The sequence below is a fragment of the Oncorhynchus keta genome, chromosome 9 (assembly GCF_023373465.1).
Source record: "Oncorhynchus keta strain PuntledgeMale-10-30-2019 chromosome 9, Oket_V2, whole genome shotgun sequence".
In the NCBI taxonomy this organism is placed as follows: Eukaryota; Metazoa; Chordata; class Actinopteri; order Salmoniformes; family Salmonidae; genus Oncorhynchus; species Oncorhynchus keta.
In genome coordinates, this window is record NC_068429.1 from 23,565,420 (window position 1) to 23,585,112 (window position 19,693).

Below are 19,693 nucleotides of genomic sequence, written 5' to 3' on the forward strand. Positions count from 1 at the left end.
ACCCAACCGCCGGACCCCAACCCCCACCAAAAACACAAAATAAAACCATTTGTTTTTTATTTGGCCGGATTTTTTTTGTCCCATCTAGCAGATTGAAAAAATGACTGTTTTGGAGCTAATTTCATGCTATCCTACACATTCTGCAATTAGATTGAGATAACTTTGCAGTTTGAAAGCTAATTTCCTGTAATAAATGGCTTATGACGTGTTTGTTAACGGGCCCAGGATTGAGACCAGAAAAACATATATTATGTTGACTGTAAAACAGCAACATCACACAACCCAGAAAAGTGTTAGCAAGACATGTTATCTTACTATTTGAAGGTATATTTTGTATATTTATGTATTACAAATCTATTATGAGAGAAGAGAAAGTTGGTTGGTTTCAGGAAAAGTTATCTTAATAGAATGAGGAGCTGAGGTCACCAGTGTAAAGGTCACCAACAAACAGATCTGTTTGATCCACCTCGTGGTATCAATCACTTTCGGTGCATATTAATGCATCAACCTAGAGGACTCCAATAATTGAATCAAAGTAATAAAAGTTATGGCTCACAAATAATACAAACAAATCATACAAAGCTAAAAAAATAAAAATAAAGACACGCCTTGCGGGAGCTGCAGGGATGTGTGCTATGTCAGTGACCGAGAGGTTGTGAGTTCAAATCCCAAGTGAGGTAGTCTCCCAATTAATCAGAATATTGCTGGTCTGCAGTGGTGTGAAGTAGTTCAGTAAAAATACTTTAAAGTACCACTTAGGTAGTTTTTTGGGGGGTATCTGTGCTTTACTTTACTATTTATATTTTTGACAATTTTTACTTTTACTTCACTACATTACTAAAGAAAATAATGTACTTTTTACTCCATACATTTCCCTGACACCCAAAAGTACTTTGAATGCTTAGCAGGACAGGAAGATGGTCCAATTCACAAACTTATCAAGAGAACATCCCTGGTCACCCCTACTGCTTCTGATCTGGCAGACTCCCTAAACACAAATGTTTTGTTTGTAAATTGAGCGTTGGAGTGTGCCCTCGCTATTCCTAAATAAATAAAAACAAGGAAATCGTGCCGTCTGGTTTGTTAATATAAGGAATGTACAATTATTTATACTTTTACTTATGATACTTAACAGTAAGTATGTTTTATCATTGACATTTACTTTCGATACTTAAGCATATTTAAAAGAAAATACTTTTAGACTTTTACTCAAGTAGTATTTTACTGGGTGACTTTCACTTTTACTAGAGTTATTTTCTATTAAGGTGTCTTTACTTTTACTCAAAGGTCAACTTTTACTCAACTGACAGTTGGGTACTTTTTCCACCACCGATGGTCTGCAAAACCACGGCCATTATTCTGAATGTAGATTGTGGGAATCCACTCTGGTTGGATTCCAATAGGAATGAAACATTGTACACCAGTCTCCAGTGTCCAAAACACAATGAAGGTTCGTCTGCCAGCTTAACCAACTAGACCATGCTAGTCTGCCAGCATAACCAGCTAGACCATGCTAGTCTGCCAGCATAACCAGCTAGACCATGCTGGTCTGCCAGGAAAACCTGTTAGGCCATACTTGTCAGACCAGCTTGACCAGCATCCGACCAGCACTGACCAGCATGGACCAGCATAGACCAGTATGCTGTTTTTTTCAGCATGGTTGTGTGATTTTGTATGAGTGAAGTATGCAGAAGTATTGAGTGGCCAATGGAGATTGTGTGGGTGGGTGTGTGTAGCAATAATGATCTACAGTACCATTGGAGTGTGTGTACTTGCATCGTGTCCAAGGGATCACATGGGCCTTCTCTCCATTCTCTCTCTCTCTTTCTCTACCATTCTGCCTTCTCTCCATTCTCTCTCTCTCTTTCTCTACCATTCTGCCTTCTCTCCATTCTCTCTCTCTCTTTCTCTACCATTCTGCCTTCTCTCCATTCTCTCTCTCTCTTTCTCTACCATTCTGCCTTCTCTCCATTCTCTCTCTCTCTTTCTCTACCATCCTGCCTTCTCTCCATTCTCTCTCTCTCTTTCTCTACCATTCTGCCTTCTCTCCATTCTCTCTCTCTCTTTCTCTACCATTCTGCCTTCTCTCCATTCTCTCTCTCTCTTTCTCTACCATTCTGCCTTCTCTCCATTCTCTCTCTCTCTTTCTCTACCATTCTGCCTTCTCTCCATTCTCTCTCTCTCTTTCTCTACCATTCTGCCTTCTCTCCATTCTCTCTCTCTCTTTCTCTACCATTCTGCCTTTACGCCACTCTCTCTCTCTTCTTCTACCATCCTGCCTTCTCGCCACTCTAGCTGAAGAACAAGTTCATGAAGAAGATTCCTCGTGATGCCGAGGCGTCTAACGTTCTGATTGGAGAAGTGGACTTCCTGGACAAACCATTTGTAGCGTTCGTACGTCTGGCCCAAGCTACCACACTGGGAGGCCTGACCGAGGTCCCCGTACCTACCAGGTGTGTGTGCTCGTACGTGCATGAGTGTGAGCATGCGTCTGTGTGTGTCCTGCTGCTCTACAGGTGTGTTAACCCCTTGTCTTCTGGCAGGTTTCTGTTTGTCTTGCTTGGTCCTCATGGCAAAGGCAAGTCCTACAACGAGATTGGTCGAGCCATTGCTACGCTCATGGTGGATGACGTAAGAATGACCAAATCTTTTTGTGTACTTAAAAGTTCAGTAAGTTGAGCTATAAAAAAGAGTGTTTAGATTCAGGGGGGTTTTCATAACCTCAAGATATGCAGTGGATACTTTATCTCACACACTCAATCAATATGTTATAGCCAGGGCTCTGCAGTTCAACTCTGACCTCTTCATTAACACACACATAAGCACACACACACACTCATAACATCATATGCTGTGTGTAACTGTGTGGTGTGCTGTCTTGTCAGTTGTTTAGTGATGTGGCGTATAAAGCCCGGGACCGTGATGACCTGATCGCTGGGATTGATGAGTTTCTGGATGAGGTCATCGTTCTGCCACCAGGGGAGTGGGACCCCAAAATACGCATCGAGCCCCCCAAGAAAGTCCCCTCTGCCGACATGAGGTGCAGAGGATGAACCACCTATCAGATCTATTCATTTGTTCAATGTAGTTAGTAAGTGAGTTAAGCAATTAGGCAGTCAGTTAAGCAGTTAATCAGTTAGTTAGTTGGTTGGTTAGTTAGGCAATTAGTTAATCAGGTAAGGAGTTAGTTAGTTAGGCAGTTAGGCAATCAGTTAAGGAGTTAGTTAGTAAGTCAGTCAGTTCAGGAGTTAGTTAGTTAGGTAGTTAGTTAGTTAGGCAGTCAGATAGGGAGTCAGATAGGCAGTTAGGCAGTCAGATAAGGAGTTAGTTAATTAGGCAGTTAGGCAGTCAGATAAGGAGTTAGTTAATTAGGCAGTTAGGCAGTCAGATAAGGAGTTAGTTAATTAGGCAGTTAGGCAGTCAGATAAGGAGTTAGTTAGTTAGGCAGTTAGGCAGTCAGATAAGGAGTTAGTTAATTAGGCAGTTAGGCAGTCAGATAAGGAGTTAGTTAATTAGGCAGTTAGGCAGTCAGATAAGGAGTTAGTTAGTTAGGCTGTTAGGCAGTCAGATAAGGAGTTAGTTAATTAGGCAGTTCGACAGTCAGATAAGGAGTTAGTTAGTTAGGCAGTTAGGCAGTCAGATAGGGAGTCAGATAGGCAGTTAGGCAGTCAGATAAGGAGTTAGTTAGTTAGGCAGTTAGGCAGGTGGATAGGGAGTCAGATAGGCAGTTAGGCAGTCAGATAAGGAGTTAGTTAATTTGGCAGTTATGCAGTCAGATAAGGAGTTAGTTAGTTAGGCAGTTAGGCAGTCCGATAGGGAGTCAGATAGGCAGTTAGGCAGTCAGATAAGGAGTTAGTTAATTAGGCAGTTAGGCAGTCAGATAAGGAGTTAGTTAATTAGGCAGTTAGGCAGTCGGATAAGGAGTTAGTTAATAAGGCAGTTAGGCAGTCAGATAAGGAGTTAGTTAATTAGGCAGTTAGGCAGTCAGATAAGGAGTTAGTTAATTAGGCAGTTAGGCAGTCAGATAAGGAGTTAGTTAATTAGGCAGTTAGGCAGTCAGATAAGGAGTTAGTTAATTAGGCAGTTAGGCAGTCAGATAAGGAGTTAGTTAATTAGGCAGTTAGGCAGTCAGATAAGGAGTTAGTTAATTAGGCAGTTAGGCAGTCTGATAAGGAGTTAGTTAATAAGGCAGTTAGGCAGTCAGATAAGGAGTTAGTTAATTAGGCAGTTAGGCAGTCAGATAAGGAGTTAGTTAATTAGGCAGTTAGGCAGTCAGATAAGGAGTTAGTTAATTAGGCAGTTAGGCAGTCAGTTAGGAAGTTAGTTTGTTAGTTAGTTAGTCAGAAGAAGAGAGTGGAAGTGGAAGAAGGAGAAGTGATTGTGTTTGGACTGGGTCATGGATCTCTTCCCCCTTCCCCTCCCACCACAACTAAAATTTGCTACCCTTCCACCTCCCCTCTCCAACCCCCAACAGGAAGTCTGTGCTGAACCTGAACGAGCTGGGCCAGGTAAACGGGGCAGTTGGGGGGGCAGGAGGAGGAGAGGACGAGGAGATGCCCGCCCCCCACGAGCTGGGAGAGGAACTGCAATTCACTGGCAGGTAAAGGAGAACTGGGAGAACTGGGAGAACTGGGAGAACTGGGAGAACTGAGAGAACTGGGAGCGATGGGAGAACTGGGAGAACTGGGAGAACTGGGAGCGATGGGAGAACTGGGAGAACTGGGGGCGATGAGAGAACTGGGAGGACTGGGAGGACTGGGAGAACTGGGAGCGATGGGAGAACCGGTAGAACTGGAAGAACTGAGAGACCTGGAAGAACTGGCAGCGATGGGAGAACTGGGAGCGGTGGGAGAACTGGGAGAATTGGGAGTGATGGGAGAACTGGGGGCAATGGGAGAACTGGGAGAACTGGGAGCGATGGGAGACCTGGGAGCGATGGGAGACCTGGGAGAACTGAGAGAACTGGGAGCGATGGGAGAACTGGGAGCAATGGGAGAACTGGGAGAACTGGGAGTGATGGGAGAACTGGGTGAACTGGGAGCAATGGGAGAACTGGGAGAACTAGGAGCGATGGGAGAACTGAGAGAACTGGGAGAACTGGAAGAACTGAGAGAACTGGGATCGATGGGAGAACTGGGAGAACTGGGAGCAATGGGAGAACTGGGAGAACTGGGAGTGATGGGAGAACTGGGAGAACTGGGAGAACTGGAAGAACTGGGAGAACTGGGAGAACTGGGAGAACTGGGAGCGATGGGAGAACTGGGAGAACGGAGAGAATTGGGAGAACTGGGAGCGATGGGAGAACTGGGAGAACTGGGAGAGCTGGGAGAACTGGGAGAACTGGGAGAACTGGGAGAACTGGGAGAGCTGGAAGAACTGGGAGAACTGAGAGGCCTGAGAGACCTGGGAGAACTGGCAGCGATGGGAGAACTGGCAACGATGGGAGAACTGGGAGCGATGGGAGAACTGGGAGAACTGAGAGCAATGGGAGAACTGGGAGAACGGAGAGAACTGGGAGAACTGGGAGTGATGGGAGTGATGGGAGAACTGGGAGCGATGGGAGAACTGGAAGAACTGGGAAAACTGGAAGAACTGAGAGGCCTGGGAGAACAGGGAGCAATGGGAGAACGGAGAGAACTGGGAGAACTGGGAGCGATGGGAGAACTGGGAGAACTGGGAGAACCGGGAGCGATGGGAGAACTGGGAGAACTGGGAGAACTGGGAGAACTGAGAGAACTGGGAGAACTGGGAGAACTGGGAGAACTGGGAGAACTGGGAGAACTGGAAGAACTGGGAGAACTGGGAGAACTGGACGAACTGGGAGAACTGGGAGAACTGAGAGAACTGGCAGTGATGGGAGAACTGAGAGAACTTGGAGAACTGGGAGAACTGAGAGAACTGGGAGAACTCAAGGCGATGGGAGGACTGGGAGAACGGAGAGAACTGGGAGAACCGGGAGCAATGGGAGAACTGGGAGAACTGAGAGAACTGGGAGAACTGGGAGAACTGTCAGCGATGGGAGAACTGGCAGTGATGGGAGAACTGGGAGCGATGGGAGAACTGGGAGAATTGGGAGTGATGGGAGAACTGGGTGAACTGGGAGCGATGGGAGAACTGGGAGAACTGGGAGCGATGGGAGAACTGGGAGCGATGGGAGAACTGAGAGAACTGGGAGAACTGGGAGCGATGGGAGAACTGGGAGAACTGAGAGAACTGGAAGAACTGAGAGAACTGGGAACGATGGGAGAACTGGGAGCGATGGGAGAACTGGGAGAACTGGCAACGTTGGGAGAACTGGGAGCGACGGGAGAACTGGGAGCGATGGGAGAACTGGGAGAATGGAGAGAACTGGGAGCGATGGGAGAACTGGGAGCGATTTGAGAACTGGGAGTGATTGGAGAGGGGCTTTGTGGTGCATTACTCCTGATTTTGTGGATTTTGACTCAGTTCAATGTAAAAGTAGAGTCAGTGATATGACGTAGACCAGTGCCGCCTCTACCTATTTGCAGACTATGTGCTGCGCGTACTGCCCCCGACAGCTAGGGGGCCCCGACAGCTAGGGGGCCCCGACAGCTAGGGGGCCCCTGACAAAAACAAAATGTAGGAAGTTTATCAATTATATTGACAAGATGGTTGAGTGACCGCTCTAACAATGGAAATACATGTACACAAAGATGGAAGGCAGACAAGAGGAGACGAGATCAGGTGGGGCCATTCTAGCCAATGAGAGAGCAGATACACGTGGGAACAGGCACAACTCCGATATAAAGTTTTTATATTTTAAGTTGCCAAAATGCCACGTGCATCCACTTATACCATTGCTTTTATAACAACAGCGGTGCTGCTTGTGGCAATGGCATTTTGCTGAACCTACCTTTCATACAACTTATTTATCCTTCATTATGCTATCCCTCAAGGGGACTCCAACCCTGACTCCAACCTGCTTTCAGGCTGCTTTCAGAGTCAATGAGAGTGGATGGAGTCACCTCTGTGTGCGTTCCCCAGGTTCTGTGGGGGCCTGTGGCTGGACATTAAGAGGAAGGTTCCATGGATCCTTAGTGATTTCTCCCAGGGATTCCACATCCAGTCCATCTCTGCTGTGCTGTTCATCTACCTGGGCTGCATCACCAACGCCATCACCTTTGGAGGCCTGCTGGGAGATGCCACAGACAACTACCAGGTACACACACACACACACACACACACACACACACACACACACACACACACACACATACACACATACACACACACACACACACACACACACACACACACACACACACACACACACACACACACACACACACACACACACACACACAGTGGGGCAAAAAAGTATTTAGTCAGCCACCAATTGTGCAAGTTCTCGCACTTAAAAAGATGAGAGAGGCCTGTAATTTTCATCATAGGTACACTTCAACTATGACAGACAAAATGAGGTGGAAAAATCCAGAAAATCACATTGTAGGATTTTTTATTAATTTATTTGCAAATTATGGTGGAAAGTAAGTATTTGGTCAATAACAAAAGTTTATCTCAATACTTTGTTATATACCCTTTGTTGGCAATGACATAGGTCAAACGTTTTCTGTAAGTCTTCACAAGGTTTTCACACACTGTTGCTGGTATTTTGGCCCATTCCTCCATGCAGATCTCCTCTAGAGCAGTGATGTTTTGGGACTGTTGCTGGGCAACACGGACTTTCAACTCCCTCCAAAGATTTTCTATGGGGTTGAGATCTGGAGACTGGCTAGGCCACTCCAGGACCTTGAAATGCTTCTTACGAAGCCACTCCTTCGCTGCCCGGGCGGTGTGTTTGGGATCATTGTCATGCTGAAAGACCCAGCCACGTTTCATCTTCAATGCCCTTGCTGATGGTAGGCTTTGTTACTTTGGTCCCAGCTCTCTGCAGGTCATTCAATAGGACCCCCTGTGTGGTTCTGGGATTTTTACTCATCGTTCTTGTGATCATTTTGACCCCACGGCGTGAGATCTTGCGTGGAGCCCCAGATTGAGGGAGATCATCAGTGGTCTTGTATGTCTTCCATTTTCTAATAATTGCTCCCACAGTTGATTTCTTCAAACCAAGCTGCTTAACTATTGCAGATTTAGTCTTCCCAGCCTGGTGCAGGTCTACAATTTTGTTTCTGGTGTCCTTTGACAGCCCTTTGGTCTTGGTCATAGTGGAGTTTGGAGTGTGACTGTTTGAGGTTGTGGACAGGTGTCTTTTATACTGATAACAAGTTCAAACAGATGCCATTGATACAGGTAACAAGTGGAGGACAGAGGAGCCTCTTAAAGAAGAAGTTACAGGTCTGTGAGAGCCAGAAATCTTGCTTGTTTGTAGGTGACCAAATACTTATTTTCCACCATAATTTGCAAATAAATTCATAAAAAATCCTTCAATGTGATTTTCTGGATTTTTTTTCTCATTTTGTCTGTCATAGTTGAAGTGTACCTATGATGAAAATTACAGGCCTCTCTAATCTTTTTAAGTGGGAGGACTTGCACAATTGGTGGCTGACTAAATACTTTTTTGCCCCACTGTATGTGTGTGTGTGAGTATATATAGGTGTGTGTGTGTGTGAGTATGTATTTTTTGCCCCACTGTATATACACACACACACACACACACACACACACACACACACACACACACACACTTGTCTTATCTCCTACTCTCTCTCTCCCCTTCCCCCTTTCTCCCACAACCCCCCCCACACACTCTTGCTCTCTGTGCCAGGGTGTGATGGAGAGTTTCCTAGGTACAGCGTTAGCAGGTACAGTGTTCTGTCTGTTAGGAGGTCAACCTCTCATCATCCTCAGTTCCACTGGACCCATCCTCATCTTTGAGAAACTGCTCTATGAGTTCTGCAAGTGAGCCGCACGCACGCACGCACGCACGCACGCACACACACACACACACAGTATCTGTCAGATACTTGTTTCATGCACTTTTATTTAATTATTTTATTTTATTTTATTTACCCTTTATTAACTAGGAAAGTCAATTAAGAACAAATTCTTATTTACAATGACAGCCTACCAAAGGCAAAGGTCCTCCTCCGGGGACGGGGGCTGGGATAAAAAATAAATACAGTATACATATAGGACAAACCACACATCACAAAAACAGAGACAACACAACACTATTATAAAGAGAGACCTAAGACAACAACATAGCAAGGCAGCAACACATGACAACACAGCATGGTAGCAACACAAGATAACAACAACATGGTAGCAACACAACATGGTAGCAGCACAAAACATGGTGCAAACATTATTGGGCACAGTCAACAGCACAAAGGGCAAGAAGGTAGAGACAACAATACATTACACAAAGCAGCCACAACTGTCAGTAAGAGTTTCCATGATTGAGTCTTTGAATGAAGAGTGAGATAAAACTGCCCAGTTTGAGTGTTTGTTGCAGCTCGTTCCAGTCGCTGGCTGCAGCTTCCTGAAAAGAGGAGCGACCCAGGGATGTATGTGCTTTGGGAACCTTTAACAGAATGTGACTGGCAGAATGGGTGTTGTATGTGGAGGATGAGGGCTGCAGTCGATATCTCAGACGGGTTTTATAAATAAGCATCAACCAGTGGGTCTTGCGACAGGTATACAGAGATGGATCAGTTTACAGAGGAGTATAGAGTGCAGTGATGTGTCCTATAAGGAGCATGGGTGGCAAAACTGATGGCCGAATGATAAAGAACATCTAGCCGCCCGAGAGCACCCTCTATAAATTATGTCTCTGTAATCTAGCATGGGGAGGATGGTCATCTGAATCAGGGTTAGTTTGGCAGCTGAGGTGAAAGAGGAGCGATTACGATAGAGGAAACCAAGTCTAGATTTAACTTTAGCCTGCAGCTTTGATATGTGCTGAGAGAAGGACCTTGTATGAGGTGACAACCTCAAGCTCTAAACCCTCGGAGGTAGTAATGACAGCTGTGGGAGGAGGGGCATTCTTCTTACCAAACCACATGACCTTTGTTTTGGAGATGTTCTAAACAGGGTTAAGGGCAGAGAAAGCTTTTTGGACACTAAGAAAGCTTTGTTGTAGAGCATTTAACACAAAATCTGGGGAGGGGCCAGCTGAGAATAAGACTGTATCATCTGCATATAAATGGATGAGAGAGCTTCCTGCTGCCTGAGCTATTTTGTTGATGTAAATTGAGAAGCATGGGGCCTAGGATCGAACCTTGGGGTACTCCCTTGGTGACATGCAGTAGCTGAGACAGCAGACTGTCTGACTTTATACACTGCACTCTTTGAGGTAGTTAAGTTAACAAACCAGCCCAAAGACCCCTCAGAGACACCAATACTCCTTAGCCGGCCCACAAGAATAGAATTGTCTACCATATCAAAAGCTTTGACCAAGTCAATAAAAATAGCAGCACACTATTGCGTAGAATCAAGGGCAATGGTGACATGATTGAGGACCCTTAGTTCCTTTCTTCTGATACTGACTGGTTAGTGTGTATCTGTGTCCCAGGTCTAACACTATAGATTATATGGAGCTGCGTCTGTGGATTGGTCTCCACTCCTGCCTGCAGTGTCTGATCCTGGTCGCCACGGACGCCAGTTACATCATCAAATACATCACGCGCTTCACTGAGGAGGGCTTCTCCAGCCTCATCTCCTTCATCTTCATCTCTGATGCCATTAAGAAGATGGTGGGGTTATACACACACACACACACACACACACACACACACACACACACACACACACACACACACACACACACACACACACACACACACACACACACACACACACACACACACACACACACACACACACACACACACACACACACACACACAATGTCTTAACTGTCTATGTAACGTGTAACTACAGGTGGGATCCTTCAAGTACTACCCTATCAACCGTGGCTTCAAGCCTGACTACGTTACCTCATACAAGTGTGAATGTATCGCACCAGACCAGGGTGAGCCTTTCTCCTCCTCTCCCTCCTCCTTATCCTCCACTCTCTCTCCCTCCTCCTTCTCCCCTTTTTATTCTCCCTCCTCCTTCTACTGTACTTCCTCTCCCTCCTCCTCTCTCCTCCTTCTCCTCCTCTCCCTCTCCTCCTCCCCCCTCCTTCTACTCTTCCTCCTCTCCCTCATCCTTCTACTGCTCTTCCTCTCCCTCCTCCTCCTCTTCCTCTCCCTCCTCCTTCTCCTCCTCTTCCCTTATACTCTTCCTCCTCTCCCTCATCCTTCTACTGCTCTTCCTCTCCCTTCTCCTCTCCCTCCTCATTCTACTGCTCTTCCTCTCCCTCCTCCCCTCTCTCCTCCTCTCTCTCCTCCTTCTCCTCCTCTCCCTCTCCCACCTCCTTATACTCTTCTTCCTCACCCTCCTCCTTCTACTGATCCTCCTCTCCCTCGTCATTCTCTTTTGGGAGCTTTACTAGACCTCACACATGAAGTGCACTATTGCCATCTGCAGGACAGTTTAAGGAGTGCACATCCTTGACAGCCCTATAATTTGGTAAGTGTATAAACTACTGTTTGTGTTCTCTTTCCTAACTACTGTAACTGATGTGTGTGCTGTCTGTTTCTGTCTCTCTGTCTCTCTGTCTCTGTCTCTCTCTCTCTCTCTCTCTTTCTCTCTGTTTCTGCCTCGGTCTCTCTCTCTCTCTGTCTCTCTGTCTCTCTCTCTCTATTTCTGCCTCTGTGTCTCTCTCTATCTCTCTCTCTCTCTGTTTCTGCGTCTGTGTCTCTCTCTATGTCTCTCTGTCTATGTCTCTCACTCTCTCTGTCTCTCTCTCTCTGTTTCTGCCTCTGTGTCTCTCTCTATGTCTCTCTCTCTCTGTTTTCTCTCTCTCTGCCTGTCTCTCTCTCTGTTTCTGCCGCTCTATCTATCTCTCGCTGGCTGCTATCTGAGTGAGTATACCTCGACAGCTACAGCATGCTACAAACCTGTCTTGTTACCATGAAACTGGCATCATGTAATCTAGCTGGGGCACCTGACGTCTCTCTATCCCTGTCTCTCTTTCTCTAACAGCCCCTGCAATGGGTTTGAATGTTTCAGTTCCACTAGCGGACGATAACATGACTGATTTGGTAAGTGGCTTGGGAACTAACAATCTACAGGGACAGTCTGCATGTGGTCCAAATAGACTTAACATAGTAGGACTTACCATAGTCACAGGACTTAGTGGCAGGTCTCTACACTAGCAGCCCTGTACTGTCTGTCCGCTTCCATGTCCGCACTACTCTGTATTCTCTCTTCCCTTGTTATTCTACTCTTTCTCTCTATCTCTCTATTCTCTCCACCCCCCACCCCACCCCCCTCTGTAGTATAACATAACAGGTCTGGACTGGAGTCAGCTGAGTAAGAAGGAGTGTGTGAAGTATGGCGGCGCCCTGTTGGGAAACACCTGTAAGTACGTCCCTGACCTGGCCCTCATGTCCTTCATCCTGTTCTTCGGGACCTACTCCATGACCGTCTCACTCAAGAAGTTCAAGACCAGCCGGTACTTCCCCACCATGGTGAGACACAGAGGCCCATAGAACATGAGACATGGGATGCAGGGGACAGAGGGCATGGGGGACATACGGGACAGAGGACACAGGGGGACAGAGGACACAGGGGTACATAGGACTTGTGGAAACAGGGACACAGGGGGCAGAGGACACGTGGACAGAAGACACAGGGGGACCTTTATGTTTTTTGTGTAATGGGTCGGAAGCTTAAACTGAACTCCTTCCCTTTTCTTGGCTGCCAACTCCCCCCTCTCCCGTATCCCCCCCCCCTCCTGTCCTTCCTGTCCATGCCCCTCCTCTTCCTGTCTGTGCTCCAGTGCCGCTCCCTGATTGGTGATTTCTCGATCATCATCTCAATCCTGGTATTCTGTGGGATAGACTACCTGTTAGGGCTGGAGACACCCAAACTGCATGTGCCCACTGAAATCAAGATCCTCTCGTCCCCTCATCCCTCGCTCCATCTCTCGTTTTTCCTATTTCTCTCCCTCTTTATCTCTTCCTTCTTCCTGAAATGATTAGGAATAAAACTTCACTTTTCAAGTGTGTGATATTGAGACATTAACATACTGACACTTTCTTCTGTTTTATTTCATCTCTCTCTCCTGGTTGTGTATTTGTTTTGTACCTTTGTCTCTCCATCTCTACCACCCCTCTGTTTGTCTGTCTGTTTCCCTTTTTGTTTCTTGTCTGTCTGTGTGTGTGGGCGGGCCTAGCTGAGGAAGCTGATCAGTGATTTCTCCATCTTCATGTCAATCATGACATTTGTGGGTCTGGATATGCTTGTAGGGCTGGACACACCCAAACTAATCGTACCCACAGAGTTTAAGGTATTTCTAACCATTAACCCAATATGTGTGTGTGTGTGATTCACAGATGCATGCATTCTGTAATTCAATCTCTATTTGTAGGTGTATGTCTGTGAGTTGCATGTGTCTTTTTGTCAGATTTAGTGACTCATGTAGTTTTGATTTGACTGTGTAAACTGCATGGTTGATGTGCATGTTTTTAGCACCACACAGGGCTTAGTGAAAGAGGACAACAGTGTCTCATTGTGACTCAAATCAAATTCCATTTTAATTGGCACATGCTTCGTAAAAAACAGCTGTAGACTGGCAGTAAAATGCTTACTTACTGGTCCTTTTCCAATAATTAAATAAAGATACATTTTGTTAAATATAAATATAATTAAATGTTACGAGGAATACATAGCTAATAACAATAATAAGTCAAAATAAGATGGCAGGGAGCTCAGCCCCAGTGATGCAGCTGTACAACTTTGTGAGGACCTGGTGGCCCGTGACAAATATTTTCAGCCTCCTGAGGAGGAAGAGGCGCTGCCATGGCCTCTTCACAACTGTGTGGGTGTGTGTGGCCCATTTTAATTCCTTAGTGATGTGGACACCGAGGATCTTGAAGCTCTCGACCTGCTCTACTACAGCCCCATCGATCTGGATGGGGGCGTGCTTGGCCCTCCGTTTCCTGTAGTCCACGATCAGCTCCTTTGTCATGCTGACATTGAGGGAGAGGTTGTTGTCCCTATAGGCTGCCTCATTGTTGTCAGTGATCAGTTCTAACACAGTCGTGTCCACAAACAGTGCTGAAGTCATGCGCAGCCACATAGTCGAGTGTAACGGCTGTCGTGGGGTGAAGAAGGTGAGGACCAAGGTGCAGCGTGGTACGTGTTCATCTTTATTTATGAATTGAACACAATGAAAAAACAACAAAAGAGAATGAACAAAACCGAAACAGTTCTGTCTGGTACAGAATACAAAAACAGAAAACAACTACCCACAAACACAGGTGGGAACAGGCGACCTAAGTATGGTTCTCAATCAGAGACAACGATTGACAGCTGCCTCTGATTGGGAACCATACCAGGCCAAACACATAGAAATACAACACACAGAACAAAAGCAAGAATGAAAAACATAGAATGTCCACCCCAACTCACGCCCTGACCAAACCAAAACAGAGACATAAAAAAGGAACTAAGGTCAGGACGTGACAAAGGTGCAGACTCCAGCCGCAAAACTTGAACCTATAGGGGAGGGTCTGGGTGGGCATTTTACCGCGGTGGTGGCTCTGGTGCGGGACGTAGACCCCACTCCACCTTAGTCTTGGCCCACTTAGGTGGCGCCTCTGGAGTGGCGACCCTCGCCGCAGACTCCGAACTGGGGACCCTTACCGCGGGTCCCAAACAGGATTGAGACTCTAGCGGCGCCGGACAGGCGGGAGACTCTGGCGGCACCGGAGTCTCCCGCTAGGGCTGGTGCCGTATAACCCGGGCCGGGGAGACGCACTGGAGACCAGATGCGCTGAGCCAGCATCATCCCTCCTGGCTCGATGCCCACTATAGCCCGGCCAATTTGAGGAGCTGCGACATAACACGGTGCCTGCCCGGTCACTCTCTCGCCATGGTAAGCACGGGTAGTTGGCTCAGGTCTCCTACCTGACTCCCCGTGTGCCCCCCCAAAAACAAATTCTGGGGCTGCCTCTCGTGCACGTTACCTCGAGCCAATTCCTTGTAGTGTCGCCGCTCCGCTCTAGCTGCCTGCCTGAATAAAGGTTAAATAAATATGTGTGTGTGTGTGTGTGTGCGTGTGTGCGTGCGTGTTGTGTAGCCGACGCGTCCAGACCGTGGCTGGTTGGTGATGCCGTTTGGTAAGAACCCGTGGTGGGTGTACGTGGCCAGCGCCGTTCCTGCTCTCCTGGTCACCATCCTCATCTTCATGGACCAACAGATCAGCGCTGTCATCGTCAACCGCAAAGAGAACAAACTCAAGGTACAGTACGACCGCAATTATAACACAACAGAACACAGAAACATACTTACTTACTTACTCGTTATAAGTCTTCTAAAAAAAAAAAAATATGAACATAATGTCAATCTAAACACAACCATTCTATACCCATAAACACAACAGCAAAACAGAACACAAACTGCAGATAAAAACTCTTGAACGTTACCTCACCCCACCTTTTCTCTCCCCCTCCAACAGAAAGGTTGTGGGTACCATCTGGACCTGTTCTGGGTGGGTATTCTGATGGCAGTGTGTTCCTTCCTGGGCCTGCCCTGGTACGTGGCTGCCACTGTCATCTCCATCGCCCACATCGACTCTCTGAAGATGGAGAGTGAGTCCAGCGCCCCAGGAGAGCAGCCCCAGTTCCTGGGAGTCAGGTAAGGAGAGGTTGGGGGAGGGGTTAGGGGTGTGAGTGAGTGTGAGTGAGTGTGTGTGGGGGAGCTTAACATTGTTGTCATGTATTGCTCACCAGGTGCCCTTAGAGAGTTCCTCAATGAGCCTGACACCTTGATAAGCTAATTTCCTGACGATGGCTCACCGTGCTTTGTACTTGGCGACTTCAACCTTCCAACTCTTTCTTTCCCGTTCCTTACCTCTTTTTACCTCACTCTTTCCCAGTCCTTTCCCACTCATAAGTCAGGCTGTTTGCCTACTAACCTCACTGCCACCCCCCTCCAGGTCTCTGATCACTACTTTGTTTCCTTTTCCTCTCCTCCAACCCTAGCCACTCAGACTCTACCCAGATGCAGATGAGGTAGACTTCCAATTAATCAGAATATTGCTGGTCTGCAGTGGTGTAAATTACTGAAGTAAAAATACTTTAAAGTACTAGTTAAGTCGTTTTGGGGGGTATCTGTACTTTACTTTACTATTTTTAATTTTTTACAACTTTTACTCCACTACATTCTTAAAGAAAATAATGTACTTTTTACTCCATACATTTTCCCTGACACGCAAAAGTACTCCCTGGTCATCCCTACTGCATCTGATCTGGCGGACTCACTAAACACAAATGCTTCATTTGTAAAATATGTTTTAGTGTTGGGGTGTGCCCCTGACTATTCATACATTTAATAAACAAAATTATGTCATCTGGTTTGCTTAATAAAAGGGAATTTGGAATGACTTATACTTTTACTTTGGATACTTAGTATATATTAGCAACGATATTTACTTTTACTCAAGTATCACAATTGGATACTTTTCCCACCACTGCCCAGATGGTCATGCGCCATCGCAATCTTTGCTTTCTCTCTCACACTACTCTTTTCTCTTCTATCCTATTATCTGTCCCTTCTGCTAAATCCTTCACCCTCCTGTCTCCTGATTCTGCCTCGTTGACCCTACTCTCCTCCCTTACAGCATCCTATGACTCGTATTGTCCTCTTTCCTCCCGGCCGGCTCGGCCCTCCTGTCCTGCTCTGAGCTTACAGAAGAGGGCAGCGGAGCAAAAATGGAGGAAAACTAAACTTCCGTAGGACCTATCATCCTTTCACAATGCCAAGCGTCACCTGGAGTGGTGTGAAGCCTGCCAACATTGGACTCTGGAGTAGTGTGTTCTATGGAGTGATGAATCACGCTTTACCATCTGGCAGTCTGACCTGAAAAATCTGGGATTGGCAAATCCCAGGAGAACGCCACCTCCCCTAATGCATAGTGACACATAGTTTCCACTGCTCCAGAGTCCAATGGTGGCGAGCTTCACACCACTCCAGCCAATGCTTGGTATTGCGCATGGTGATCATTGACTTGTGTGCGGCTCCTCGGCCATGGAAACCCATTTCATGAAGCTTCTGATGAACAGTTGATGTTGCTTCCAGAGGCAGTTTGGAACTCGGTAGTGAGTGTTTCAACCGAGGACAGATGAGTTTTACGCACTACACGCTTTAGCACTCGGTGATCCCGTTCTGTGACCTTGTGTGGCCTACCACTTCGCAGTTGAGGCGTTGTTGCTCCTAGGCATTTACACTTCAAAATTACAGCCCTTACAGTTGACCGAGGCAGCACTAGCAGGGAAGTAGTGGCATCCTATGACGGTGCCACGTCGAAAGTCACTGAGCTCTTCAGGATGGGCCATTCTACTGCCATTTCTTTTTTTTTAGGGTGGATCAGCTTAATATTGCGGAAAGAATGTTGCTTCCAATGTAATTGTCTGCATAATTTCCAATCCCCCATATTTTTTTGGTAAATATATATATCCATACACGCATGCATATATATACACATATATACATACACATACCTATATAGACATACATACTTTTTAAAGAATATACCTTTATTATTATTCCCCGCAAACCCTACCGCCGATCCCCCAATTGAAGTAAACAAATAAACACTTCTGCTTCTACCTTCAATCCATACATCTTACACACATTCTACAGACACAGTCTACTTTACAATAGTTCTCTCTTGTTTGTTCTTAGTCCTTCCTCTATTTCTGATGTCCATCCAGTTTGATTTCTATTTGTAACTATGCTATTTCACAAAAGTTCTGAACCTATATATATTTTACAGATCCCGTATGTTTTACATTGTTTATCTTGTTATTAGTCCCACCCTTCAGCTCCATTCAACCCCTCCCATCTGTCTCTCAACATCATCCATTTCGGATTTCTACTTGCCATATATTTTTCATCTGTGCTGTGATGCTTCACAAAATAATTGAACCATCCTATTCTCATAGCTTCTACAGATTGTAAATTAAAAATAAACATTTTTGCTAAAATAATTCATACATTATTGATTGATTGACTATGGCTTTTCAAATCACCCAGTATTGCTGTCTGTGGTGTTAGTTCCAGGCAAATGTTGCAATTCTTCAGCCATTCCTGGACCTGTGACCAAAAACGAGCTACATATGGACAGTACCAAAACAAATGATCTAATGACTCTGCCTCCTCACAGCAGAATCTGCAGAGCTGGGAAGATTGTATCCCCCATATATATAACATTATATTAGTTGCAAGAATTTTGTATAGTAATTTATATTGAAAAAGTTTTGAATCCGGCGTTGTTTTGCGTATCAATTCATAAACCATGTGCCTTGGAATGGGAACATCGAAAATCTCTTCCCAACTATTTTGCAACTTATATGGCACAGCTGTCAGTTTTTTAGTCCTTAAATGAAATTGGTGTATGTTTTTATTTATCACACTTTTCTTTAACCATTTATGTTCTTTAATACAGGAGCTGACATACAAGTTCCTTACTTTTCCCCCTTCTACTTGCCTCTTCCATTTTTGTGGTAATGCTGCAATTAATTGGTTGTAATTTTGGGTAGAGCAGATATTTCCATATGTCTGTGTAGGCTGCATGTGTGACATAACTCCACCAGTCCTATTTATGATATCATTCACTAAAATGTACCTTTTTTAACAATTTTTTTGATAAATACAGTTTTTTTAATCAATTAGTATATTTGAATTTAACCACAATATTTGTTGTATTATTTGTTTCGTCCTTTCAGGTGGATTAAACTGAAATTGCAACCAACTTTCTAAGGCTTGTTTAAAAAATAAAGATATTTTAGAGATTATTTCCTTTTCAAACAACCGAAAGTGAGCAGGTGTAATCTGAATAAAGGGGAAAAGGCCCTTCCTGAATATAGGATGAGACATTCGTACCAATTGACTAGAGAACCAGTTTGGATTTAAGTATAACTTTTGTATGACTGATGCCTTTAGTGAGAGGTCTAATGCTTTAATATTTAATCATTTCTGCCCACCGAATTCATATTCGTTATATAAATAGGCCCTTTTAATTTTATCTGGTTTGCCGTTCCAAATAAAATTAAATATTTTTTGTTCATATAATTTAAAAAGCAGGTCACTGGGTGTAGGCAAAACCATAAGCAAATAGGTCAACTGTGATATAACTAAGGAGTTAATCAGGGTGATTTTTCCACAAATAGACAGGTATTTTCCTTTCCATGGTAGCAAGATCTGATCTATTTTGCTAACTTTCTATAAAAATGTATTGGAGTGAGATCAATTCTTTCTTTTGGGATTTGTTTACCGAGTATGTCCACATCTCCGTCAGACCATTTAATTGGTAAACTACATGGTAATGTAAAATGTGCATTTTTTAGTGATCCAATACGTAATATGGTACATTTATCATAATTTGGTTTTAATCCAGAGAGGATAGCAAAAGTATCTAGATCCTCTAAGAGGCTGTGGAGAGACTCCAAATGTGGTTTTAAAAGAAAACATGAATCATCAGCGTACAATGACACCTTAGTTTTTAGGCCACGGATTTCTAATCCCTTAATATTATTGTTTGATCTAATCTTAACAGCTACTCATTCAACTGAGACTGCTCTTCTCTGTATCACGGAGGCGCTCCGCACCGCTAAAGCTAACTCTCTCTCCTCGGCTCTCATCCTTCTAGACCTAT

At 45.2% G+C, this 19,693-nt stretch overlaps 1 protein-coding gene across 2 annotated transcripts in view; it reads left to right on the forward strand.

Moving 5' to 3' along the window:
• Positions 1-19,693, forward strand: part of LOC118373301 (electrogenic sodium bicarbonate cotransporter 4-like) — a 43,576-nt gene that overhangs the window by 21,537 nt on the left and 2,346 nt on the right. For both annotated transcript variants that reach the window (XR_008143106.1, XM_052525507.1), the window contains exons 9-21: positions 2,296-2,453; positions 2,544-2,631; positions 2,886-3,040; positions 4,475-4,600; positions 7,006-7,180; positions 8,747-8,880; positions 10,496-10,676; positions 10,864-10,954; positions 12,040-12,071; positions 12,309-12,500; positions 13,208-13,321; positions 15,116-15,277; positions 15,494-15,672. Coding sequence is in view for 1 of the 2 variants with exons in the window: in XM_052525507.1 (XP_052381467.1) it covers positions 2,296-2,453; positions 2,544-2,631; positions 2,886-3,040; positions 4,475-4,600; positions 7,006-7,180; positions 8,747-8,880; positions 10,496-10,676; positions 10,864-10,954; positions 12,040-12,071; positions 12,309-12,500; positions 13,208-13,321; positions 15,116-15,277; positions 15,494-15,672 (1,787 nt within the window). In the remaining variant the exon portion in view is untranslated. The remainder of the gene's footprint in view (positions 1-2,295; positions 2,454-2,543; positions 2,632-2,885; positions 3,041-4,474; positions 4,601-7,005; positions 7,181-8,746; positions 8,881-10,495; positions 10,677-10,863; positions 10,955-12,039; positions 12,072-12,308; positions 12,501-13,207; positions 13,322-15,115; positions 15,278-15,493; positions 15,673-19,693) is intronic.